General features: G+C 43.0%; 1 protein-coding gene across 1 annotated transcript in view; it reads right to left on the reverse strand.

The window, feature by feature from the left end:
- The window catches only part of kcnq1.2 (potassium voltage-gated channel, KQT-like subfamily, member 1.2), a gene marked incomplete at its 5' end in the record, with an annotated part of 360,645 nt that overhangs the window by 294,943 nt on the left and 51,825 nt on the right, over positions 1-13,877 (reverse strand). The window contains 2 exons of the mRNA XM_079501199.1: positions 1,794-1,820; positions 12,587-12,764. Coding sequence (XP_079357325.1) covers positions 1,794-1,820; positions 12,587-12,764 — 205 coding nt within the window. The remainder of the gene's footprint in view (positions 1-1,793; positions 1,821-12,586; positions 12,765-13,877) is intronic.

Below are 13,877 nucleotides of genomic sequence, written 5' to 3' on the forward strand. Positions count from 1 at the left end.
ATTCAGGTTCCTGTCCTACATAGTTGGAACATGAGAGTGTAAGAGAGATGCCATGAGGCTGGACTGTCCTAATGCTGCTGACATCATCCCACATAACCCCATTCATTCCCCCGAGTCATGTTAAACCTTTTTGTGCCAAGGACCCCCAAATGTACTGCATACTTCATGTGCAGAATCTCAAGGTAATTTAGTGCCAGGGTCCAGGGACCTCCTGAAGCAAAGATTTGAGTTTAAAATGTTCACTTTAACCCAATCCATGCTATCCTCCAGATCTCTTGTGGAAAGGTCACCTGGGCCACCCACGAGAAACACGAGATTTGATGAAAACTATTTTTTTAGCCTCAGTTAGTTTCCGTGGCTAGCATCCATAGGCCTCTCACTGTAGAAACAGCGTACATGATAATCCGCTGTACACGTGCCCACGCACAGGGTTATTAGTCTTATTTATGCTCAGAATTGCATAAAGTGCCATGTGTAATTCTTAACCCATTTTGGTGTTTTAAACCTTATGTTATAATTTAGCTATTGAAAAATAGCAGATCTACAAGCTCATAGCGCGCCACCGAGTGGCGCGCTACGAGCTTGTAGGTCTGCTATTTTTGAAAAATCGTGAAAATGTGTCGCAAATTTGGAATATGTATTTTTTCAGAGCAAACGTATTTAACTCAAATCTTTGCTTCTGAGATGTCCCTGGAACAACATATTTTCAGATGGGGGGTCGGAGGCCAATTACATATAATGTTTGGGGTCCTTGACATGAAATATTGAGCACCACTGAAACATGGGTACTTCATGTATGACAAAAGATAATTTTTTTTAAATTTCGACGTCAGGCCTAAATGGGTTAATCCATGCTGCGCTGATCGTCATCGCTGCTATGGGGATGATGGTCCGTCCGTTCCCAATCATAACTCTATACAGAGACAACACTACAAGTACATCACTTCCGGTGCGAGCGGAAATGACCCGTCTTCTAGGCTTATTTTGCGGATTTTGCTGGCACTGGTGCCACCCTCTGGCCTGGAGGGCTGGGTTAAAATATATATGTGACTAAATTTGACTCAATTTTTTGAATTGTCATTTTTTTTGTCATATGAAAGCAGGGAATCATAGCTTCAAATTGACATATTGGTTGTTCAGTTTGATCCACCAGTTTTGGAGATATGGCTTATAGAGTAATGTCTTGCAGAAAACAGCGAGTTGAGAAAACAGGCTTGAAAAGGTTCACTTCTGTGGTCTCTAAAATTACACCTAGCTACATGTTTAAGCATTTATTTCATATTTACATGTGGATTTCAGCTCTGACACTTATTTCAGACATGCTCTAGTATGCCTGTGCTATTAACTCCATTTTTGAAAAAAAAAGAAAAAGTTTTTCTCCTCTGGTGAAAAGCTGGAGTTTGCGCGATGGCAGTCTCTCAGTCAAATCTGATCACATATGTTCAAAGATGTGCACAAATCTACTGTACAAGCTTGTAGCGCTGCATGAAGTGAGCGATATGAACTTGTATATCTGCTATCTTTGAATAGCAAAGTATAAAATACGGATAGAGGTAAAAATGATTGTGATGCTGTATCAACTGCCTTCGCTTTCACTTTGCACCAATGCCATGGCCTATGCTATTCATTCAAATGAATTGGATGTCCAATAGCGAAAGTAGCTCACAGCACATCGCATTGAAGTTTCAGGACCAGAAATTCAAATTTCTGTAACCCTGTAGGCATTGAGGAAATGTCGACATATTATAATAGGAGACATCATAAATAGAAGATGCGTTGAGTGATGAACGTACCTGCTCTGTTGAATATTCTGGTGAGACCTGTGGGGGAAAAGAAAAACAAGTCAGAGATGGTTGTTACAATGTTGGGACAATTTAAAGTGACAGAAAGGTATCTTTGATATCAAATATCAAAGGAAGAGGTGCCGCACGCTGTTTGTAACTTTCAATTAGTTTTTTCGCTTCATCAGTTTTTTGCAAGTTTCAGACAGTGTGCTCTTTCATAATATGTGATATCAAAGATCCCTTTCTCATTTGAACCTTCCTGTACTGTTTGTCCTATGCACCTTTGAGGTGTGCATCGGCCTTCTTTAAAACATTTAAAGTGACAGGAAATTACAATCGCTGAAAAGCCTGATGCATGTGACGAGAAAAGCAGACCTACAAGTTCACAAGCTTGAGCTGTGAATGGGGTTAAGTGCATGTGGGGTTGCTGTTATGGGGTTAAGTGTCGTGCTTGGGCATTTAGACATGGGCCGGACTGGGAGGTCAATGCGGTGACCGTCTGATTAGCAGACAGCCACTCTACCCAATAAGCTACGGCCTGGTAAATAGACAACAGGGTGGCTTATATTTCCAGTAACAGAGTGTGATCTCATTGAGGTTGGTTAGGTAACAATGGCATACATACATACAGTACGTGGTGTGACTGTGCAGACCAGACCTGGGCCAGAGTTTTAATTTAATTTAAGGAAGCAAAGTGAACTTGAACATCTCTGGCTTTTGTGGTTCTCAAAATGTGTTAACATACATCATAAACAAGTAAGACGCGCGGACGCGGGAAGCGAACGCAGCTAGTAAATTGCAATAAAAACTTAAAAAAAAAAAAAGGTTTTCTACTGTGTGTGTGCGCGTGCGTGCACGTGCGTGCGTGTGTGTGTGATACAGCTGCGCCCTCTGGTGGCGGGCGGGTGGTGTCACAGTGTGACACACACACACAGACATGTTCTGCTGGGTTACATAGTAAATGGCTCACTGGCTTTCGCAATAAAACAAATCTTATTTTTTGAAACATTTTGAAAAACAAGATATGGTAAGTGTTTTGGGGTGAAAACAAAAATTTTTTTTGTTAAAATTATAAAGCACCATATTCTGAAAGCATGCATTGCTATAGAGCAGGGGTTCTCAACCTGTGGGTCGCGACCCCTCGGGGGGTCGCCAAATTATTTTGGGGGGTCCCCAAATTATTTGTTTTGTTATTTTTTTTGTTTTTTCCCCCCACCTGAATGGCTGGAAAGTGGAAATGAAGAGTTTACATATAGTACACATAGTACATGCATACACCTTCCCTATTTATTGATGGTGTATTGTCTCTATTATTAAGGTTATTGTAGCAGTCAATTTATATTGGGGGTCTGGAGGGGGCGGGGCGGGGGTCCCGAGACACTGCCAAAGCATTTCCAGGGGTCCCCGGACAAAAACGTTGAGAACCCCTGCTATAGAGTGTTTGTTCAATAACAGGGCTCTCCCTGTCTCTCCAGCTCTTGTACAGAACATACATGTTCAGGTGGGTTGCCCATTTATCAGCTTAGTGTTCCAGTTCCAATTTGGTCTGCTCATTTCTCTGTGTCATCACTTCTAATTACACTTGTTTAATATGTATTCTGTGCAACGTTCTCTCTCCTGATTGTATACAGAAAATACATTTCTTGTTAAATAAAGAGGTGGAGAAACAGGGAGATGCCTGTTACTGAACAATGATATCAGAATATAGAGATATTTAACACAAATTTTAACTAAAACATATCAGTTAACCTACGTTTAACATAGTATCACAATCAGCCTAATCACTTTAAATATTATTTGAAGAAAAAGAAAATAAATAAAGGTCCAAATGCTATATAATATGTTACTGTAATTTGGGGGTCTTTTGCATGTAAATATTTAGAAGCACTGATCTATGGAGACAGATACGTATCTTAGCTTGGAAGTGAACCAGACAAAAACATGTCTAATGCTAGCTTCTATTTTCAGGAGGGACTTATTATGCAACACTCAGACTACGGCGGAGTTGCTTTCAGGGCTGGATTTCAAGCATGTGATTCTCATTCTCAAGAGGCACTTACATACATATGGGAACATACTGTAGGCCTATCAGGTTTCTGCAGTCTGATATATTAGAGACAGGGTAACAGTTACATTTAGTAGCTGGAAATTCAAATAATGTAGAGGGGGAAAAACACATGCTGTGTTATTATTTGGCATTCTCATACATAGATAGTTTGTTGACATGTTTTATTGTCTTGTCTATGTTTTGTGCCCGAGAAACGCCTCAAAAACGAGATGATGCATCTCAAGGGGCTCATCCTCGAAAGAGATTCCCAATTTTAGGCAGTAATCTGAAGACTCACCTCTTCAGACTCTAGCTTAGATTAATAATAGCATGTTATGTAGACAGATGCTAGGTTCATTTGTTGACCTAACAAAGTACAGATTTATTTTGACATTACATTGTTTAGACTGGATTATGTGGGGCAGTCTCGCGTAGACAGAGAACTATTCCAGAATCTCCAAATGCTATATAGTCTGGAACTACAGCTCCCAAGAGCCGAGTAACGAAAGCTGTCTCTGCTGCTCAGACCGAAAAGATATTCGACCAACGAACTTCCAATTCCGTTGGAAACACAACCGAGACGGGAGCATAGAGTCATACGAGCGGGAGATTAATGTTATTTCTGCGCGGATAGTTTAACACAGAAAAGTATCATGAGATTAAAACCGACAAAACTAGTGAAAGAAGAAATAAAGCAGAAAACTAACTAGCCATCTTACAGTAGCTTCAACAATCGACACACTGTTTTGCTTCGAGGAGGACATGTTTTTGCCGCTGCACCAAGTGAGGGGATGCGTCACATCCGCTGTATCGCTTACTCATGGAAAGAGCTTCCGTTCTCCAGACTGTATGACGGAAGCATTTGAAATTTTCAAGAGGGAACAGTCTGGCCGCGTGAGACTATATGTCAGGGACTTTGTCAGAGTACAGTACCTGTTGTACCCATCTGTCTGCGTCCCTTTTGTGCCCATATATGGAGATCTCTGTATCTGTCTTTCTACCCGTGTCCCTTTTATGCCCATAGGAATGGAGATCCCTGATGTCATCAGTATATGCCCATATATGGGCATATCTGTTTTATCGGCGCTTCTGGAAAAGTGGAGAGCCACATATGTCAATATATGGACATATTATGGGTCATATCGGCGCGGTTCTGGACAACCATATCAGGTTTGTTTATAGTTACGCCTGAGTCAGAGTGATGTGGCCATGGTCCTGCCTATATATGGGCGTATCGGGTTTGAGTTATAGCGACATGCCAAATATTCGCATATCGTAATATATAGAATACGTAGTGCTTCATCTCTCTCTCTCTCAGCTAAGGGGTCCTTGGTCTGAAAAAACATTGAAGACCCCTGCTGTAGTACTGTACGTAAATATTTGACGTTGTCCCTTATCTGTTGACCTGCCTTGAATGATTGAACAGGTCTGTAGAATAAGACCTTTTAAGGTAAAGCCTTGTTAGGTATAATGCTAATAATAAAGGCCCGATCTTCGACTCAGTCATAGTAGTAAAACAGAACTGTGTGTGTGTGTGCGTGCGTGCGTGCGTGCGTGCGTGCGTGCGTGCGTGCGTGTGTGTGTGTGTTTGCGCGTGCGTGCGTGCGTGCGCGCAGCCAGCCAGCCAGCCTGAGCATGGTGTACTGTTCATGTGGCGCGGCCCATAGAAAATAATAGTCCCGGTGCTGGTCTGGTGCAGACAGTTGACATTACAGATGTCTACTTTTATGGTTTTGGGTCTGTAGCGGCCAGGGGAACATACGGTACCATGCTTTCACAACTCTAAACATTATCATTAGTGACAGGAGACCGCTGCCTGTGGCTGCTGCTGCTTCACATGGCTTTATGACTATCTAAAAAAAAGAAACATCCCCCTTTTCCATGGCATGAGTCAGGTCTTCATTCCATCGATTGTGTATCAGTGCACATTTTGACGGCAAAGTCTTATTACGTTTTGGACATAAATCTCCATTTCCATTTTGTTTCAAGAAATATTTTACTCATCTGAAATGTTTAAGTTTTAGTCTAATTTTAGTTCAGAAAATATGTGATTTTAGTCGAGAAAATAAATCTATAGTCGACTTAGTCGACTAAAATGAACCATGGACTGATTTATACTTCCTTGTGTGCTGATCTACATTACAAGCTCACAGTGGGTTGCAGATGTGTTAGAGCAGGGGTTCTCAACCCGTGGGTCGCGACCCCTCGGGGGGTCTCCAAATTATTTTGGGGGGTCCCCAAAATATTTTCAAAAAAAAAAAAGATTTTATTATTTTCACGATTTTTCAAAAATAGCAGACCTACAAGTTCATAGCGCGCCACTCGGTGGCGCGCTATGAGCTTGTAGATCTGCTATTTTTCAATAGCTAAATTATAACAATGCTTAAAACATCAAAAGGGGTTCCCGCCCAAAATGGTTTAAGGTTATTGTAGCAGTCAATTTATATTGGGGGTCGGGAGGGGGCGGGGCGGGGGTCCCGAGACATTGCCAAAGCATTTCCGGGGGTCCCCGGCCAAAAACAGAAATGACACTCCAGAGATTTAGAAAATGTACTTTTATTCTTCTTTTGCAAGCTCTTCAAAAATAATGTTCAAAAATCATTCTTCCGAATAGGGTTTCACAAGAAAGGTAGTTCACGAAAAAGGAAACAAAAAACTTACAGACCTCTAATCAAGCCTAAGTTTAAAGCTGAACCTTTCACTGAGGGTGTGTTTAAAACAACACGACAGTCTAGCTATACTCTGTGCTACTGACTGTTCACTATAAGGGCAGAGCTATCCAGCATTGTGCCCTTCTATTCCCTCTACTACCTGAAACTGGAATCCCTTCCCCACCCACAATCTGGGCCTTTCAATTGTTGGGTCAAACCAACAGTCTTGAGCTCTGGTTTAAGACTATAGTTTCACCAACCTCTCTAACCAAAAATAAACACACTGTTTTCCCAAACCTTACGGACATCATAATCCACAAGGTGTTCTAATCATGTTTTTAGCAAACAACTCTTCATTCATAATATAAAGTTACATACCGGTATACAAATACACACACACACACACACCCCCATAAGTGGTAAGTCCCAATTAGGTTCCTCCACCAGCCTATAAAAGGATCCCCGGAATCAGCTGTGACTGTTTTGGATGATCAACCCAAAAACAGGGAGTAAGTTTGGTTGAGCAATGAGCTTTTTCTTTAACTCAATAAATATATATTTCAACTGAGTTTGTCCATCATTTGTAATGCATAAGGTGATTGTACTGAAACGTAAAATACTGGGGGTACAAAGACATAAGTGGGAAAGTCAGTCTGTCTTTACCACACACACACACACACACACACACACACACACACACACACACACACACACACACACACACGCTGTGGAGTGATATACGCTTTGGTTTCTTCTCAGTGCCATCAAAGGCCAGGAGGACATGTGTTCTCGTTCATTATCTGACTCCCATTGATCCAATTAAGCACCAAACGAGATAACTTTTCCCCTCATAACAGCTCGCTTGGCTGGCAACGCTGTGCATTGATGTCAACTTTATGTTGCTTCCACTGCTTTTATGATTACGCGCTTTGACAAGAAAAAGCACATAAAATGCATTTATTAACGTCGGGGCCCAGGAGGATTCATTTGGTGGTAACACGGGAAGTCAAATCACCCCCCCCCCCCCCCCCCAACTACCCCCCACCCCCCTCCCTGACCCTGCCCCATCCCACTCACCAAACAGCTAAGCTGTAAATTTCAACCAATCAAATTCAATCAGTGTTGACTTATTGTGGAAACTAGACTAAAGGGCCACTTCACCCCTTTTGCAACAACATCTTATTTGAATGATGTTTGGGAGACAAGAAACACTTTCCTGGGGATTTTATGTGGGTAATATGTGTTTTTAGATATTTTAGTATTTCAGAGTGTCCATGATGTCATGGACACTGGGCTCACTTCCTTCCTGCACTACAATTCCCATAATGCTTTGGTGCAATGCTCCTCCTTGTGGATAGGGGGAGGGCTGTCTTACTGAGACAACATGTAGTCCAGGAAGTAACTGAGCCCAGTGTCCATGACATTATGGACAAATACTAAAATATATAAAAACACATATTACCCTCATAAAAACCCCAGGAAAGTGTTTGTCTCCCAAACATCATTAAAATAAGATCTGGTTGCAAAAGGGGTGAAGTGTCCCTTTAAGTACATTTCGTTGCTCTCGGGCAGAAAACTCTTAACCTTTTTGTGTCAATTAACAGTTTGAGAAGTAACAGAATTATTATTATTATTACTATTATTATTAACTTTTACTTTGGTAGTGTATATTTTGTACTTTTGTACTTTTACTCAAGTAAAATTCAGTATCTAGGCCTTTTAGTTGTAACAAAGTATTTCTACGTTGTACTAGTAGAAATAAAAAAAAGAACTAGAGTAATCCACCACTCACTGTCAATATTTGTAATGTTATGAGACTTTGCAACACTCACTGGCTTTAAGATCATATTTATAGTAGCCTAATCCCTTGGACATGAAACCATCCAAAACAAACAGCCTCTTTTTGGCATCAGAGATGCATGCTTTCCAATCTGATAACAACAAAAAGGAAAAACAAGAGAGTCTTGGCAACGTCTGCAGCATTATTGGTAAATCAAGGGAAAATTCCTCCACTTGTGGCCTTCACGGCTCTGTATTTGTATTTCTTATTGTTCTACTTAATCCCTGTGTAAGTGTGTCCTAGCTGAGGCCAGTGGACTGGACAAGAGGAACAGCAAAGAGCTGGCAGTCATGACCTCTAATCACCATTGGGACTTTAATAGCTTCCATGTGCTTTGCTTGCTAACAACACCTGGCAGCCATCTTGGCTCTAAAGGGGATGAGAAATGTCCCCGTTTACTGGGTGCAAATGAACAACCAAGCTACATTAAATACTGCCATTTCTTTTAATGGCCTCCTCGGTTTGTACGTGGGGGGGAGATGGTGACAAAACCAAAACCAAACTGCACCCTAATAACAGCAGTATAGAACAGTGCTTTTCAAACATTTTCAAGTCAAGGACCCCCCAAATATAAATTATGTATTTGGCCGTGGATCCCCAACTGAAAATGTTTTGTGCCAGGGACCCCTAGAAGAGAATATTTATGTAAAAAACCCAGATCTCCAAGGACCCCTGGGGGTCTCGGGCCAGAACTCCTGGCTTAAGCACTGTTTAAGCTTAGTTCATTGGTTTAGTGCATCTCGTTTATCAATGCCGTCCGACGGATGAACATCCCATAAGATAATATTAGACTTGACTTAAGTCTAGTACTTATTTTCAGTGATGAATATCACAGAATGTTGCAAATACTTCAATCAATCAATCAATCAATCAATAAAGGAAGATAAAGTACTCATCGTGTGATAAGTGAAGTCATATACCAGTGGTAGTGACTGATTGTGAGAAGCTGGACTCCACTATAAACAACAATCTTTGGGCAACAGTTGTCCCTTGTGGCCACTATCCTAGGAAAAACAAACTCCTAAATGGAGGGACATTCCCTTCTAATAGTTTAGGATTATATTAACCACATGGACCCTAGCGACCCTATTCTGGGCATGTCAGAATAAGCCAACATCGAGTTTCAAACAAACATAGTTTGACATTCAGCGGAAATATTAGGCGGAAAGAAGAGATCTACAAACTGAGCTTGTACATCTGCTATTTCGCTATTGCAAATGATATGTTTAAGTGGTTGAGCGGTCAACACAATAAGAAATACCATAGTACCAAAACACGAGGGCACGGCAATGCAAATATTTTTGCTCATGCGTTGCAAACGATTCAAATCCTGCCAACGCAAAGAAAATACACGTCAAATGTTACTTTTACTGAAATAATGGGTTTCTAAGGCCCCTTGAGGCAGCATGACATCATTCCCCACCAGCCCCTGAAAAGCATTCCATCAAACAAAATCATATAAAGAAGACGGAGAGGAATAACTGCTAAAGTTTCATTAGGGTGATAAATCACTTTTGCAAATGCCCCTCATATGACATGGTCTTACAGCTGGGCGGACTACATGCCCCTCATATGACATGGTCTTACAGCTGGGCGGACTACATGCCCCTCATATGACATGGTCTTACAGCTGGGCGGACTACATGCCCCTCATATGACATGGTCTTACAGCTGGGCGGACTACAAAGTGCCCCTCATATGACATGGTCTTACAGCTGGGCGGACTACAAAGTGCCCCTCATATGACATGGTCTTACAGCTGGGCGGACTACAAAGTGCCCCTCATATGACATGGTCTTACAGCTGGGCGGACTACATGCCCCTCATATGACATGGTCTTACAGCTGGGCGGACTACATGCCCCTCATATGACATGGTCTTACAGCTGGGCGGACTACAAAGTGCCCCTCATATGACATGGTCTTACAGCTGGGCGGACTACAAAGTGCCCCTCATATGACATGGTCTTACAGCTGGGCGGACTACATGCCCCTCATATGACATGGTCTTACAGCTGGGCGGACTACAAAGTGACCTCATATGACATGGTCTTACAGCTGGGCGGACTACAAAGTGACCTCATATGACATGGTCTTACAGCTGGGCGGACTACAAAGTGACCTCATATGACATGGTCTTACAGCTGGGCGGACTACAAAGTGACCTCATATGACATGGTCTTACAGCTGGGCGGACTACAAAGTGCACTAAAACATCACAGATGCCTACACACCCATTCATCCATCCACACTGTACCTTCACACTACTGTTCTAAAGGTTATACCATGGCACAAATCAACCTTAATATAAAGGGATAGTTCACCCTCAAAATGACATTGTTTCTATCAATTACTCACCCCACGTAGACCTGAATTCATGGATATATTTTTTGCTTTTGTCGCATTCCTAAGATAATAATTAAATTTGATGGCCAGCAGTGGTTGCCTGTGGAGACACAAAAAGGAGAATCTTTGTGTCTCCATAGGGAACTGCTGCTATTTTCACTGCGTGCCATGCTTCCGAATGACATGAAATCAGTCAGTGGTGATCAGTGGTGGTGAGTGCTAAAGTTGAATCTATATGCTCCGTCTCATTCAGTGTAAAATTTTAGTCATATTTTATCCCTTTAAAAATACCCCCCTTGATCGTGGGGGATTGTTTTGGGTCATTCTGATTCCGGTTTGCGGTTTCCCGCCTGATGACAACACACCTGACTACAACATGACGTAAGTTATCATCCGCTCCCGAACGGATCCTAAACAGGAAATGGTATGCCTCCCAGGCTAGTTTGCAAGCTGAAAATCTAGCCAATCTAAAAGTTTGACTCGTAGATCAGCACCCAAGCGCAACAAACATGTCACAAAAATGACTTGCCTTTTAGTTCTACTGAATCTCTTCTCCACTACTCCCTCCCTGGCATTTTAGTCTAGTTTATATTTGTTGACGAAATTGTCTATATATTTAGTCTTAGTCATCATAGCTTAATTTATATTTAGCGAGGCAGAAGAAACCAGTTCAAGGTGGGGGTCAGTGTTCTACCAGAAACCAGTTCAAGGAGGGGGTCAGTGTTCTACCAGAAACCAGTTCAAGGAGGGGGGCATTGTTTCACCAGAAACCAGTTCAAGGAGGGGGTCAGTGTTCTACCAGAAACCAGTTCAAGGAGGGGGTCAGTGTTCTACCAGAAACCAGTTCAAGGAGGGGGTCAGTGTTCTACCAGAAACCAGTTCAAGGTGGGGGTCAGTGTTCTAACAGAAACCAGTTCAAGGAGGGGGTCAGTGTTCTACCAGAAACAAGTTCAAGGAGGGGGTCAGTGTTCTACCAGAAACCAGTTCAAGGAGGGGGTCAGTGTTCTACCAGAAACCAGTTCAAGGAGGGGGTCAGTGTTTCACCAGGAACCAGTTCAAGGTGGGGGTCAGTGTTCTACCAGAAACCAGTTCAAGGTGGGGGTCAGTGTTTCACCAGAAACCAGTTCAAGGAGGGGGTCAGTGTTTCACCAGAAACCAGTTCAAGGTGGGGGTCAGTGTTCTAACAGAAACCAGTTCAAGGTGGGGGTCAGTGTTTCACCAGAAACCAGTTCAAGGAGGGGGTCAGTGTTCTACCAGAAACCAGTTCAAGGTGGGGGTCAGTGTTCTACCAGAAACCAGTTCAAGGAGGGGGTCAGTGTATTACCAGAAACCAGTTCAAGGAGGGGGTCAGTGTATTACCAGAAACCAGTTCAAGGTGGGGGTCAGTGTTTCACCAGAAACCAGTTCAAGGAGGGGGTCAGTGTTTCACCAGAAACCAGTTCAAGGTGGGGGTCAGTGTTCTACCAGAAACCAGTTCAAGGAGGGGGTCAGTGTTCTACCAGAAACCAGTTCGAGGAGGGGGTCAGTGTTCTACCAGAAACCAGTTCAAGTTGGGGGTCAGTGTTCTACCAGAAACCAGTTCAAGGTGGGGGTCAGTGTTCTACCAGAAACCAGCTCAAGGAGGGGGTCAGTGTTCTACCAGAAACCAGCTCAAGGAGGGGGTCAGTGTTTTAAAAGAAACCAGTTCAAGGAGGGGGTCAGTGTTTCAGCAGAAACCAGTTCAAGGTGGGGGTCAGTGTTCTACCAGAAACCAGTTCAAGGAGGGGGTCAGTGTTCTACCAGAAACCAGTTCAAGGAGGGGGTCAGTGTTTCAGCAGAAACCAGTTCAAGGTGGGGGTCAGTGTTCTACCAGAAACCAGTTCAAGGAGGGGGTCAGTGTTCTACCAGAAACCAGTTCAAGGAGGGGGTCAGTGTTTTACCGTCGACCGTGCCTGGCGGCTCCTCCTGCAGGAAGAAGGCCACGTCCTTCCTCTCCGCGGTGTCGTCGATGTGGTCGTAGATGATGGTGGGGACGGACAGGGTTCTATCTCTCTCCTGGGACACGCCCATGGAGCCGTTCCCTCGGGACGGCTTCAGTCTCCTCTTCACTCCCCTTTTCTGCCAGGGAGAGAAAACGCAGAAAAGACACCTCGTTTGTATTCCATTAGAACGTTACGCTGTAGAATTCATTGTGCACGCTTGTTCATTCTTCAATTGGCAAGAAATAATTTGTCATTTGCATACACTACACTAAAACCACTTTCAACCTTGTCCTTAAAAACCTTCAAAAACGATTCCCATGAATTGCAAAAATAATAATGATTTTGAAATGTTCTAAAACAATAAAATAAAATAAAAGATTTCTAAACAGCTCTTGTAGATCTGCAATTGATGTAGGTACAGTAAAATGAGCCATGGGGGACCCTGGTTTATGAATAGGGTTCACTGAGGTGACTTTGGTCGTATTGCATTTGATCATACTGTACTACAGCGTCACACAAACCTATCAAAAGTTGGTCTGCTACTTTTGCCATTTTTTTTTTTGAATCCTGAAAAGTAACCGTTTTGGACATAATGACATTTCCTTTCCACCCGACAGACTATCATATTATCATATCATAGACAAGTTATTGTGACATTATCCGTGAGGTTTTGGTATCATGGTTACATGCCTATGGAATTCCATGCAGCCATTTCGGTTTCTAGAAGGCCTACTTTACATAATGAACCACTATGTCATTATATGTCCTTCAAAAGCTGCAAGTGGTCCAAAATGACCAGCGTTGTAACACCACAGCTCTGTCTGGCTGGCTGAGGACACCACTGTGTAACCTCCCTAGGTTTAAGTGAGGTCAGAGCTCTGTGCGCGTGACGTGTGTGTCTGTCTGTCTGTGTGTGTGCGCACGTGTTCGTGTGTGTGTGTGTGTGTGTGTGTGTGTGTGTGTGTGTGTGTGCGCACGCGCGCGTGTGTGTGTGTTAGAGAGTTCCTGGAGGACCTAAATGGGGCCTCCTCGTAGTGTGGGGCGGGCCAGCCAGCCCCACACCAACGTAATGGACATGGCCTTTATAGAAACTCAATTATTTGGGCTCAGTGGATCAGACTCAGTGGCAACTGACAAGTGGACCACAGTTCAGCCCCAAATACCAGAAGGCCCTGAATGACTCATTAAGAGAGCAAGGAGAGAATGAGTGAGAGACAGAGACACACGAGAGAGAGAGAGAGAGAGAGAG

This window comes from Electrona antarctica, assembly GCF_951216825.1.
Source record: "Electrona antarctica genome assembly, chromosome: 5".
In the NCBI taxonomy this organism is placed as follows: Eukaryota; Metazoa; Chordata; class Actinopteri; order Myctophiformes; family Myctophidae; genus Electrona; species Electrona antarctica.